General features: G+C 39.3%; 1 protein-coding gene across 18 annotated transcripts in view; it reads right to left on the reverse strand.

The window, feature by feature from the left end:
• Positions 1–13357, reverse strand: part of CTNND2 (catenin delta 2) — a 650551-nt gene that overhangs the window by 151431 nt on the left and 485763 nt on the right. For all 18 annotated transcript variants that reach the window (XM_071804478.1, XM_071804466.1, XM_071804465.1 and 15 more), the window contains one exon: positions 4935–5148. In XM_071804478.1, coding sequence (XP_071660579.1) covers positions 4935–5148 — 214 coding nt within the window. The remainder of the gene's footprint in view (positions 1–4934; positions 5149–13357) is intronic.

Below are 13357 nucleotides of genomic sequence, written 5' to 3' on the forward strand. Positions count from 1 at the left end.
TTATGCACATACTAATAAGCAGTTTGCAATCAAAAGAAGGTTTAAACTGCAGCATTTACCTCAAACCAGACAGATATAAGGAGGACAACATATAATTGCTTTCAGTAACACTGACAGACTATCAATAAGGTTATAAATACCTCATTATAAACATGTGGCATTTACTAAAAACAGAATAGAAATGTAAAAAATCTACTTAATAATGTTGCATAACATAGGGTGACAACAGAGGACCAACCAAGCCAAAACACAAACTGGCTACAGCTGAAATTAAAGACAAAACTAATGAATACTGGAATCCAAAAGCTAGGAGGTAAATGAAAATTTTTTCCTGTCCAACCTGACCATGGGCCAAATACATTTGGACAACTAGTGCTTCTTCGAAAGGAACATCATGTACAAAACATCTTATAATTTTTTCAGGAAGACAGTATATGCTTTTTGATTCAGTGAATGAAAATGTGAATGAAATATACAGACTCTGCGTCTATCTACCTACATATAGTATAAATGTATAGTGTTAGTTTGTGCTTGGTTGTTTTTTTGTTGGTAAATGTGATATTTTTCATAATTTATGTATTTTCAGTAGACAATAATGAAATCTCTGACACTTTAATGTCAACCAAAAGAGGCAGCAGGCTGGCTGCCAGCACAGAATACAAAACAAAACACCAATTTCCTCTCTCATTATTTCTAGCTATATTTCTTTATCATCACGTGCTTTCTAAAAGTGGATCATCCACTTATACCTTTCAATCACATATGGTATATACAGTTGGAAATCTGGCAATACAGTCATTTAAGAGGCCTCTTTAAACAGTGTTGTTTCTAATTCAGCTAGCTTACTGTTCATAGGCAGAAACTGTGTTTCTAGTTGTGATGGATTTTGTTTGTCAAAATGAGAAGAACAGCAGTTTAAATCATTTTGTCTGAGACAGGTACCCAGTTATCAGATGGAGCTGATAGAATAAGGAGGCAGCGTAGGCTGAATCTAGAAACAGCTGCTTGACCTCACCTGCAGAAGGCATCAATGGTATTCCTGTGTTATTCCTACTAACACTTCGCATTGTTCATGTCACTTTTTTTTTTTTTCCTGATAGTAAAATAAATAGAAAGAATGCTAAAACTGAATTTTGTGGAAGGGTTCATAATTAACTTTAACTCAGGAAAGGCAAGGGAATCACAAATCAGCTATTTGTCATCATCAACAAGCGAAAACATTTTTTTTCTACCATCTGCAGGATCTGTGCGAATTTCGTACTGTGTTCTTGTCTATTTATATTTATTAGGAAAGTGTTAACATTTAATTATTTTAAAATAGAAGGGTTTTATTTTTTCCTGTAAACAGGAGCTACTGTGGAAACTAGTAGCACAGTGTTGGAGTGAAAAGATGGCTAAATTAAGTATGGTGCATCCAGCTTATACTGACTTCTTGTTTACAGACCTACTTAAAACTAGATACTGTAATTTGGGTTCTCCTTGACTCTATGGAAATTACAAGAGGCTGTAGGTCATGCTGAAATCTCTGTTTCTGTCAGAGTTTTTAACTTCCACGTAAATGCATGTATTCAGTTTGTACAGGTTCTTCTTGCAAAAAAGTTACTTCAGAAGTGTTTCTCGAAGAGTAATTTTTCAATATTTTAGGACGTATTTCCTGAGCACTAACAAAATTTAATTTTACAACAGGCAAACTTTCCTCTCAGCTTTTACATGGGAGCCTGCACCAAAATCATTTGCTCCACCTAAGCCTTGAAGCTGTAACACTTTGCAATAAGGTTCAGTTTGCCCAATCCAAACATTTGAGCATGGTAAGGTTTTCCAATATTAGCCTGAGTCCTCTGCTACCAAATAAGAGAAGAACAAGATAAAAAAAAAAGAAGTGAAAGACTCTGTTTTGGAGAGATTATGGCAAAAAGAAATCTCTGGAAAAAGAGGAAAAGCCACAAACAGCGCTGAAGGCAATCCTGACAAGCAAAGAGATACCGGGACAGAAAGCTGGCCTGCAGGTTTAAATATCCTACCAAAACCAGTCTTGAGATAGCTGGAAATTGAAAATATAATCTCCTTAGAGAGAAACAACAAGAAGGAATAAAATGTGCATGTTTGCGGAAGGAACTAACATCATGACTTCTGTGCTGGTGTGTGTGTACTTCGTGGTACTTGGGGCAGGCAATGAATGCTTTGCTGCTATTCTGACAAACTGAGCTGCTAAAAACCTCTCCTGCCTGTATTTCTTCCCTCACGGCTAAATGCCTGCTCACAGCGTGATTCACACCTTGGCCTTGGCCAGATTTCTGGACAGGCCATTTAGAGTTGACAGGCTCAGTTCCCCATCTGTATAACCGTGATAATGACACGTCCCCACTTAAGAGAAGCGCTCTGAGGACAAATGCTGGAGCAGTATTTAGGGGCAGTGATGACAGAGCCTATACAAATTCCTACGGTAAGAACTTTGTCCCCTCTCTAACAGCAACAAACAAGAACAGCTTTTGCATAGACAGGATGCACAATGAACATGAGATGGAAATGCTCAAGGTATGTTTTCTCCTAAACCTCACATTTGCTATTATTTTCTCTGTGCTTCCTTCAGGCTATCGTGGCACTGCTGAAATCATTATCTTCCTGCCACCTCAACTCAGGAAAGCTGATGGGAAGGAGCAGGAACCTCTTTTATTTTCGCTTGTGCTCCACCACTAAGACAATCTTTTCCATTCTTGAGGCAGCTGCTGTAGGAGCTATCTTTCCTTCTCCAGAAAGGACAGAGGGAAGAAATTTAACTGGGGCAGCTGTCACACTACAGCACTTTACAGAAAAAGGAAAAGAGAACCGATTCAGATGTGGAATTCCAGACTGTTTTCTGAGAGATGCAAGATGAGAGGTGCAGCTATGAGCACTGCTTTGGAAAGGAGCTTTGCAGACCACCACCACTACCAGATTTGCATTTTCAAAGCAAGGGCCAGTGGTTTGAATTCTGAAAGGTACAAAACCTGGCCAGGAAAAACACTGGCCTTCTGGGATGCACTGGCTATTAAAAACAACAACCACAACAAAAACAGAAAAACAGGCCCAGGAATAAAATCTTGAAATACCACTGACTTTACCTCCCACTGATGGTCAGTACCTACTCTTAGCAGGAACAGTTTGAGGGCATGCCTGCACACACTTCCTTTCTTTCTATGGGAACTCAAGAGAATTCAACAACATACTGTGCAATGGAAGAGATGGAAACTGTAGCCTAGTATCTTCTCTTTAAATGACCTAATGACATTATGTGTTCTATCTACAGGCAGCATGGGAAGCACCACTGTGACTGCTGAGCTGTACTGCTGATCTTCATTAGCAGTTTGCCACTTACTACTCAGAATCAATAGGCAGAATGTTCCCCGGAGCCAGGGCACAGACAACATAACCAAGACACAAACAAGTATGTTGAATCCAAAGCGGTGGTTACACTTTATTAGATCTGTCAGTAACTCTGTCACTCTGCAGGAGGCACCATGGGAGCGCCCGTAACACAGTATCTCTGCCCCATTAATCCTGCCTAACAAGGACAAGGTGATAGGTGTTGTAACTAAGGAACAAAATTAACTATATAATAAAAATCTATACTTAATAAAAGGAAGGAAGGAAGGAAGGAAGGAAGGAAGGAAGGAAGGAAGGAAGGAAGGAAGGAAGGAAGGAAGGAAGGAAGGAAGGAAGGAAGGAAGGAAGGAAGGAAGGAAGGAAGGAAGGAAGGAAGGAAGGAAGAGAGGGAGGAAGGGAGGGAGGGAGAGAGGGAGAGAGGGAGAGAGGGAGGAAGGGAGGGAGGGAGGGGGGAGGGAACCTGGAGTCAACCAAAGGATGATAATCTTATCAATAGTATCCTAAATGAGGCCTGACCCACAAGGGTAAATGATTTCTGCAGAAGCATAGATCATTGTGTCTACTCTGTTGTTTCTATGACAGAAATTAGAACTTTTCTTATGTATTTTAGTAGGAAAATCGTAATGGAAATATGGGCACTGTAAAATAGGGTAGTGAAAAGATCTTAAGATTTTTGATTTGTCGCGTTAAATCAATCACCACAGTGATGTCAGCAATCAAACAGAATGAAAACAGAAAGTGAAAAATAAAAACCCCCAACATCTAGCTTATGTTTTGCGTTTTAAATAGGATAGCTTAGGTTCAAGTGGAAAAAAAATCCCTGAACATTTCAGATCAGTGCTGTTTGACAGCATTTCTGTATTTCTGAAAACAAACAAACAACCAATAAACAACCAAAAAAAAAAAAAAAACCAAAGAACAATCTTAAATTTCATACGGGAAAATGGCCAAAAATACCTTTAAAAGATCAGATTCCACTATATCAAGAAAACAAACAGACAATATCACAATCTGCATGCCGTGTCTAACATACATCACATAGCATGCTACCAAATTTCAGTAAAAAAACGCTTCACTGTCCATCTCTCCAACATGCTTTTTTATTTTCCTATCAGAACCACAAGAATGGTAAAGCAAAAAAAGGAGCAAATCCTCCTTGCCACTGTATAGGATACGAAAGAAATTAATAACAGCGTCTAAGAAAATTCAGTTAAATTCAAATTCTGCACATGTGACCCTACACCACACAGGAGGGAGAGCAGAGAATTCTTACCACATCATATCTGTGCATGGAGCACATCTTCTGCAAGAGCATTCACGGCTAACCAAGAACAAAGTGACCAGCAACCACAAATGTAAACCATGTCTACATCTGTAAAATGTCTAGGCGGGCTTTGATACTGTATGATACTAAATAAGGCTATTCATATATTACATATCTCCCGTGTGTTTTGTTACAGCAAAGAAGATGGTAATAAAATAGTTACTGATGGAGCAAGTGGCATGCAGCACAGAACTGTGCTTGCAGAGCCTATATAACATTTGAACAAAAAATACTGGAAGATTCAAACCTGTGACCAGTTCTCTGATTTCCAAATCTGTAGTCTTGCGGAGTAACCGTACTAATGCTGGGATCCCACCACAGTTTTTCAGAGCAATTTTGTTGTCATCGTTTGCCTTTCCATATACCAAGTTTCTCAAAGCTCCACAGGCACTACGGTGGACTTCTGTCATCCGATGGTCCAATAGGTCCACCAGTAACTGTATTCCGCCTTGTCTTCTTATCTGAAACAGGGCAAAGTGATAATCACAATATTAGGGAACAAGCACCAGTATTACATATGCTATCCAATTTAATTAAGCTGTGGCTTATGCAGGGTATGCTCAAGCAAAGGTTTGCTGGCAGACCCGCGAAGCTTCTATGTTACGCTGCTTTGATTCCTTGCGTTATTTTTTCAGTGTTAACACAACTGTACAATGGGTACTGAACTTCTGTAAAAGCAACCAAAAGTTAGTCAAGAGTGTTGCCTCATCAGGATTTCTACAAGGTTCAGCAAGGTTTGCCTTGGCAAGGGTTTCTCCTGTGCTTGAGAAACATCATCTGCTTTGGACTGTGACATATCACAAGCTATAGGAACAAACACAAGACTACAGCAAATGAAAAAGAAGAAGGCACTTAATGTCACAAAGTTTTTAGGAGTACCTCCTTTTACATTTAGTTACTGTGAATGTAAGCAGCTACTGTAGTCTCTCTAAGGATGTTATATCAAGAAAATTGGAAAGAGCAACGATGAAAGAAAAGGAAGAAGTCTGCACAAACATGAAGACAACGATGATGGATAAACCTTGAAAAGCTTGTTCTATTATGACTGAGGGAGACCCTTAGGTGACGCAGGAAGTCTTATTCATTCCTAAGTTGGCCTACGAAATGAATTTCTAATGCAATATCTTATATAAAATATAATTCTAGAAAAAGCATAAAAATATTTGAGGCAAATGATCAAGATGGTCAAGAATACCAAGAACAATTTATTGTAACATGTTTGCAACAAATCCATCTTTATTGTTCTCTGGCACTATTTGCTCCTCCAACAGTAACCAGTCTTCAACATAATTTTAAGAAACTAGACTGATTTGTAACTAAGGAGTGTAATGCTCTAGCTTCAAGTAAGTTATATAGACATTTCTGTCAAAATGTCTCTCCACATGTGATGTTGGCTAAGGTGCAAAGCAAGCCAGGCAGTTCAGCTGGCCATTTTACCACCTCCAGTAATATTTGCCGAAGACAGTAAAGCAGAGACAATTACAAAGTGTTTTCAAAGCTGCAGGGAAAAGTGAAACATTAATTTTAGAATCAAACTTTATGATGAAAAAGTTTTGAAATCTTTGTGAAGTTTTTCTTGCATGGACCCGTGCTCTTGGGGCTCTTTGCACTGGTGAGTCTTGGGAGTAGGCAATATTCAAACAAAGCACACTAAAATTTATTAGAAATTCATGGTCTATCTACTAGCTTCAAAATATTTATGTAAAACCAATGTATGGTGTGTCATGAATCTCACACGAGCTTCAACAAGGCCAAGTGCCGGGTCCTGCACTTGGGTCACAACAACTCCAGGCTGCCTTACAGGCTCAGGGAAGAGTGGCTGGAAAGCTGCTGGGCAGAGAGGGGTCTGGGGTGTTGATTTACAGCTGGCTGAATATGAGCCAGCAGTGTGTCCAGGTGGTCAAAAAAGCCAACAGCATCCTGGTTTGTATCAGGAATAGTGTGGCCAGCAGGACTAGAGAAGGGATCGTCCCCTTGTATTCAGTGTAGGTGAGGCTGCATCTCGAAACCTGTGTTCAGTTTTGGTCCCCTCACTACAGGAAAGACACTGAGGTGCTGGAGAGAATTCAGAGGAGGGCAAAGAAGCTGGTGAGGGGTCTGGAGCACAAGTGAGATAAGGAGCAGCTGAGGGAGCTGGGGCTGTTCAGCCTGGAGAAAAGGAGGCTGAGGGGAAACCTTATCACTGTCTACAGCTACCTGAAAGGAGGTTGTGGCATGGAGGGTGTTGGTCTCTTCTCCTAAGTAGCAAGTGATAGGACAAGAGGAAATGGCCTCAAGTTGCACCAGGGGAGGTTTAGATTGGATATTAGGAAAAAATTATTCATGGAACAGGCATTGGAACAGGCTGCTCAGGGAAGTGGTGGAGTCACCATTCCCAGAGGTATTCAAAAGATGTGTAGATGTGGCGCTTGAGGACATGGTTTAGTGGTGGATTTGGCAGTGTTGGGTTTACGGTTGGACTTGATCTTAAAGGACTTTTCCAATCAAAATGATTCTATGATTCACTGCAAACAAAAACTAAAAAATGATTCAGCCTTTGAGGTTCTAAAATTGAGTTATACAGAATTACTCACTGGTATAACAGAAGTTGTCTCTTTCTTCTACCAGCTTATCTGGCATATTCCTGGTTTGTAGTAACAGTAAGACCCAGTAATAGAGTTTTGTAGTTAAAAAGTGTATATACTGAGACATTACAGTATTAAATTAAAATGTTTCAATGTCTATAGACTTAAAACACAGCTTTGGGCTAAATACCAAAATGATAGTGTTTAAAGGTAAACTAACATATTTTCCGTTAGTCATTATATCAGTATATAGTGTCTGACGTTCTGAGCAATATGCAGGTCACCTGGTAGACCACAGCAGACAGCACTACATGGAGAGTGCAGAGATGTGAATGGACATTGGTAAAATATATCAACTGCAGGCAGAAAAATTCATTAATCTTTTTTTGAGAGTCCATGCTACTGCTGCTCAGAGAAACCGTGACATCTTTTAGTTTAGAAACCAGAAAAACAGATCAAAGAGAAAAGGTACTGCAATACATCTCAACAGTCAAAGCTTTATACATGTGAACAGGTTGACTTGCAATGAAATAATTTGCTACTTTTCAAGCCAGGAACAATTTATCTGGAAGAGTGGGGGATGAGGTTTGTTTGTTTGCTTGGTTTTTGCAATCCATCACCATTTAATCTTCAGGTTAAAATATGTTTGCCTCCCCTACTATGATACCTTGGTTTCAAAACCAAGCATATTACCTGAAGAGCCACCTACATGACAAAGTAGATGACATTTACTGAAACAGAGTAGGAAAAAAAAAAATCTGCATCAGTTCTACAAAAGGTGAAGCAACCACTGCGCTTTACACTTCAACCTCTGATAAGAAACAAGATCTGATAGAAGAAAGAACAGAGTTGAAAAACACACAAGTTGTACTGCTGTGATGAGTAATATCGGGAACGACAGAGTAGAAACATGCCTGCTGATATTTTTAAAGCACAATATGCTGAACGAATATTTTAATTGCTTCACTGCTAAAAAAAAAAGACTATTAATGAGAAGAAGTATTAACTTTGTGGCAAAAATCATTCTGAGCCCTACAAATACATCTGAGGACTCAAAGGGCTCTGCCTCTGTGCAGAGGGATGCTGTGCCTGTGCTGTTTTCCCCACTCTCTCTGTGGGACACAGACAAGTGGCATCTCACATTCCTCAGCAGTTTCTCTCCAAGTGGCATCTCACGTTCCTCAGCAATTTCTCTCGTGGACACTATCAGGTAACAGGTTTTCCTGTCTTCTGCTCATTTCTAAGGGAAAATGTGTGGTTTTGCCACATTCAGCTGATATTTCTGAGCTGCACCATCCCTTTTCAGTTATGGTATCTGACAGCACACCAGTATTCAGCTCATGCAGTTCCTCCTCTCCCAGGAACCTGAAGTCAGCAGCTGACTGAATTGATTCAAAGACACTTTTTTAAAAGCAAGGACGTTAAATATTCATCTAAAATGCATTTCTGTCAGAAAAAAAAAAAAAAAAAGAAGTATGGATAATACAACAGAAATGAAACAAAAGTTACATAGCACTTTATCTAACTTGACAAAATTTCTTAAATTCTCCTGAAGAAAGAACCTATTCTTACCTGGGAAAGATAAGACTTATTTTGCAAACTTTCTTTGAATTTCCAGGCTTAGATACTTGGCAAAGTGTCTGTGTCAGGAAGGCAGAGATGAAGCTAATTCTTCACAACTGAGACCTCAGTTTGTGATGCTCTGGGTTACATTCTTACTTTGTTTTTTGTTTGTTTGTTTGTTTTTCTCACCAGCCTATTATTCCCCAGAAGTCTCACCTCATCTTTGTGTTTCCATCACATATCTATATAGCTGTTTAATATTATATTCTCCATCAGGTTGAAGTGTGCCTGACAAATTGGGAGATTGTACAAACTGGAACACAAAAGGTTCCACTTAAATTTGAGAAGAAACTTCTTCTCAGTGAGGGTGACAGAGCACTGGAACAGGCTGCCCAGGGAGGTTGTAGAGTCTCCTACTCTGGAGACATTTAAAACCCACCTGGACGCATTCCTGTGTAACCTCATCTAGGTGTTCCTGCTCCGGCAGAGGGATTGGACTAGATGATCTTTCAAGGACCCTTCCAATCCCTAACATTCTGTGATAGCGTGTGATTCTGTGTGATATTACCAGAATCTATTTACATTCAAGGAAACTGAGGCAAAGGAAATGAAATTGTTTGTTCAAGTCCTTTATGGAGTTAGATCCACAGCCTGGAGGACAATTTTGACCTAGTGAGTCTCCTGGGGCAGATCTCAGCTGTGCTAAGTTGTCGCTGCTCCAGTGAGTTCAACAGCAGCGCTACTGCAAAAATGCCTTTGCCAAGAACACTGGGATGGGTGAATAAGCAGCAATTTTCACCAATGGGACACCAAATCCCAGTCCCCCAAAGGATTTTAGATAGATACTTCCATCTCTCTCCTGATTTTATACTAAGAGAACATCTCTTATTGTAATATTTATTGACACATCAGTAGCTGCTGCAATGCTACATCTAGGAGAAAAAGAAAATAGAATACACCAGAGTCTGCTTGCCTGCTACAACCAAATGATCAGGATAGTACCAAGTTATCAGATGATAAACGAGACCAAATATGTTCTTGCACAGAGTTGTCCCAGAGTTGCCACTTCTGAAGTCAAAAGAATTACCTTCAACTCTACTGCACAATTGAGTTCACCAAATCATTTAATAAAGTTTACTCTTCAGTCAGAGTAGCTGATGAGCAGGACAGGAGATCTGGGAAAGAGCTATCAGAGACACTGTAGCTCTAGGGGATAGATACTGCTGAGACCAGGGTCTGAGGATCTGCTACTGAGCAGACCAAAGGTCTGAGCCAACTACCAGGGAGACCTCTTTGTGTGTGTGTGTGTGTGAGATGAGACTTGCCAGCAAGCTTTGAGCCTGATTAGCTGGAGATTAAGTACCATATATTATTGTTTGTGTTTGCGTGAGCATTGATTTGTGTGCCTGGAGTGCCTGTGGAGGCACTGTTCTCATGTTTGTGTTCATCTGTTGTGTGACCTAGGCTTCTTTAACAGATACACCCCACAAAATGAATAGGGATGCTTTTATTTCTGAGCTGATCTGTATCTGATTAATTTCTCATTCATTTAGTGTATTGATTTTGTAGATGTGTGATATATTTTAGTATATACTACACTATGCTTGAAATTTTAACTGGGTTACGTGTTCAGCCTTATACCATGTTTACTGGAGGACACAGAAAAAAGAGAAATCAGCAGGTGGCTTATTAAACTAGTCTAAAGAAGTGCCCACCTTCTGATGCAACACCAGAATATGTCCTGCTCCATTTCCAGGCAGCAGTTAGAATTTGGCCCCAGTCACTCTGAAGACTATTAGCACTAATCCCATGGATGGGAGGTGGTGGTTCATACAGCATTCAAGCAGTACTTTTATACAAAGGATATGGTGGAGTCAGTGGGTCAAATACAGAGCTCCATTAAAAAAAAAAATCCAGAGACCTCTCCCAAGGAATATTTAGCTCCCTTTGGGAAAGATGGCTAGATCTACAGCTTTTGGTATCTTCTCTCTGCTTTGTATTACGCTGGTTAAATATAACCTTTACTCTGAGACTACTCTGGTCAAAGGATACTTTCTGTGCTCTAAAAAGAACTGACAGAAGGACAATTTATGAACATGTGACTTCTTGGGGAAAAAACAAACAAACAAAAAAAAACATTAAAGTGTAAGCATTGTATGAAATATTGCAGCCTTCTACATTTTTTTTTTCATGACAAATGCATGCCAAAGCTTGCACAAATTGTTACACAGCTTGAAACTGAATTATTGTCAGACATAAGCAGTAACAGCATTACAGTCCACGACCTTAATTGACAAAACATGCTACCTGTCACCGATTCAGCACGGAAGCCACACTGTTACTCCAGGCTCTATGTTTAAAATCTAACAACTGGATGTGAAAACTCAACTAGCTTGCTTCCCTAGGGATGGGGAAGCTTTGCTGAAAAAGTGAGGATAACTAGGACTGTCAGACTGAGCAGAATTCATGCTTTGACTTAGAACCAAAAGTATTATTTTGCCACATTTAGAAGGAGAGATAACTTCTCAAATGTAAAAAAAAAAAAAAAAAAAAAGTATGGGTGAGTGATCTTTCTTTGTATCAAGGTATCAGAAAACTGTCCCTGGAATCTGGCGGTTGCTTACGGTTTTGCAAAAGCAAAGTCAAAGCAAATAGATGCTAGCTGTTTTGACTATTACTACTGTTTTGTACTCTATTTTGAAATAAAAATGATTCTGTTCCTCCCAGCAGCAAAGAACAGAACCAAAATCCTCTTTCAATTGCTGCATAATGGAAATTGCCTCTTCCATCCCTTGGAAGGCTGTAAAAATCAGAACTAGATATACAAAAAGGAAGAAAAATGAAGCTTCAAGTTTTAAACAGTTTAGGCCAATATTGTTAGATAATGAAGTATTCCAACACAGCCTAAAAATACTGCTGTGATAAAAACCAAAACACCCTTCCTCTTCTATTTATACTCAGCAAGTGGGTATCTGAGATATTGTTCAGATTTTGCCAGCAGGTATAACTGAAACATCCTCGTCTGCATTTAACTTTGACTACCCTGCCTTATAAAGTAAAATATAATGGAAACAGAAGAGGTTTAAGAACAGGTGACAAAAATTGTTAAGAGACGGACAAAGTGATAAAGGGCGTTTTCAAAATAACACAATCCCCTCTTCCCAGTAAGACATTAAATGTGCCACCATTAACAGCTCCCCAGCCCTAATATGAAGATTAATTAATGGCTAAATGCTCACTTTGTGCATTTTTTAATAATTACTTTTGAACAACTCTTCCTCCAAAGGAGGTGAAGGAAATCCAACAACAATCAAGCCTTTTTAGGCATCATAGATAATAATTGTCAGCTTAATTGTCATAACACACCACTTACTCCATGGCATTTCCATGATTAAGAAAGCATGTTTCAATACATCAAAATACAAGAGTTTAAACACATGGAATTATTCTTAATGCCACTCTGTTACATCTGGAACAGAACTGAAAAATAACGGCTAGCAAAGGTGACAGTACATATCCAATGAACTCCAAATTGAAAGGACAATTCAATTTAAGACTGATTCTGGAAATTTTTAGTAATAATTGCTTTTAATGTTCTTAAATGCTGGTTTTCTAACTAGCAGAGTAAGCACTTATCACTTCAGATGCAAATGGATTCTGAGCAATTCTATTGCACGGGCACGGGAAGGAGAAGCTACAAGTGAGCAGAACCAAATGCCAAAAGCTTTTTAAGCAGTGGCGGGCAGTATGGTGTTTCTGAGACACTCTGACCACGGCCACCCTGCTGCTCTCAGGCCCCACGTCAGAGCAAACTGATGTGCCCACACAGCCCAGGGCACTCCTGGGAAGTCCAAGAGGCTGCTGACCCCACAGCAACTTGACTGCACTGACCCTTTAGACACGGTATTCATAAAATTATTACACTGCTAGATTTTTTTTCCTGCAATTTCAAATCCTCTCCATGAGACCTTGCTGTTCATTGCCTTTGCCTTGTTTACGTCACTAATATGATTTTCATCTAAGAGGAAAAAAAAGATCCCATGTATTTTTTGGAGAATGGTTTGGAAGGTGAACATTGCCAGTTAGTTTCAGAGGGCTGATTCCTAAAGGGAATTCCTTCTTGAACAGAAGAAAATAAATCTCCATCAAAACAGAATATGGGAATAGTATTTAGCATAATATATCTTTTAAGAGAAATGTACTGGTTCAAACTTCAATTCCTCTCCACTCTTTCTTCTGGTGTGCCTATGGAATGGCAGGTAGACAATACAAAATCCGTACATTGCGAGCACACATTAGATTTATTACAGACGAATTTACCTGTAACATCATAGGGTAATTTAGTCTCATTAGCAAAGTAATTTGCTACAAGTTTAAAAAAGTACCGAGCAATTTTAGTTTAAAATGAAGTGGAATGTTATGCAAATTGCTGCATTAACTCCAAAGTCTAATTTGTTTAAGGAATCTAAATCAGAGTTTGGATCTAGGTCCCATTTAAGGATGGTTTCGTAGAACTATCATTAACCACTTGTTAGAATAGACA

This window comes from Patagioenas fasciata, chromosome 2 (genome assembly GCF_037038585.1).
Source record: "Patagioenas fasciata isolate bPatFas1 chromosome 2, bPatFas1.hap1, whole genome shotgun sequence".
Classification (NCBI taxonomy): Eukaryota; Metazoa; Chordata; class Aves; order Columbiformes; family Columbidae; genus Patagioenas; species Patagioenas fasciata.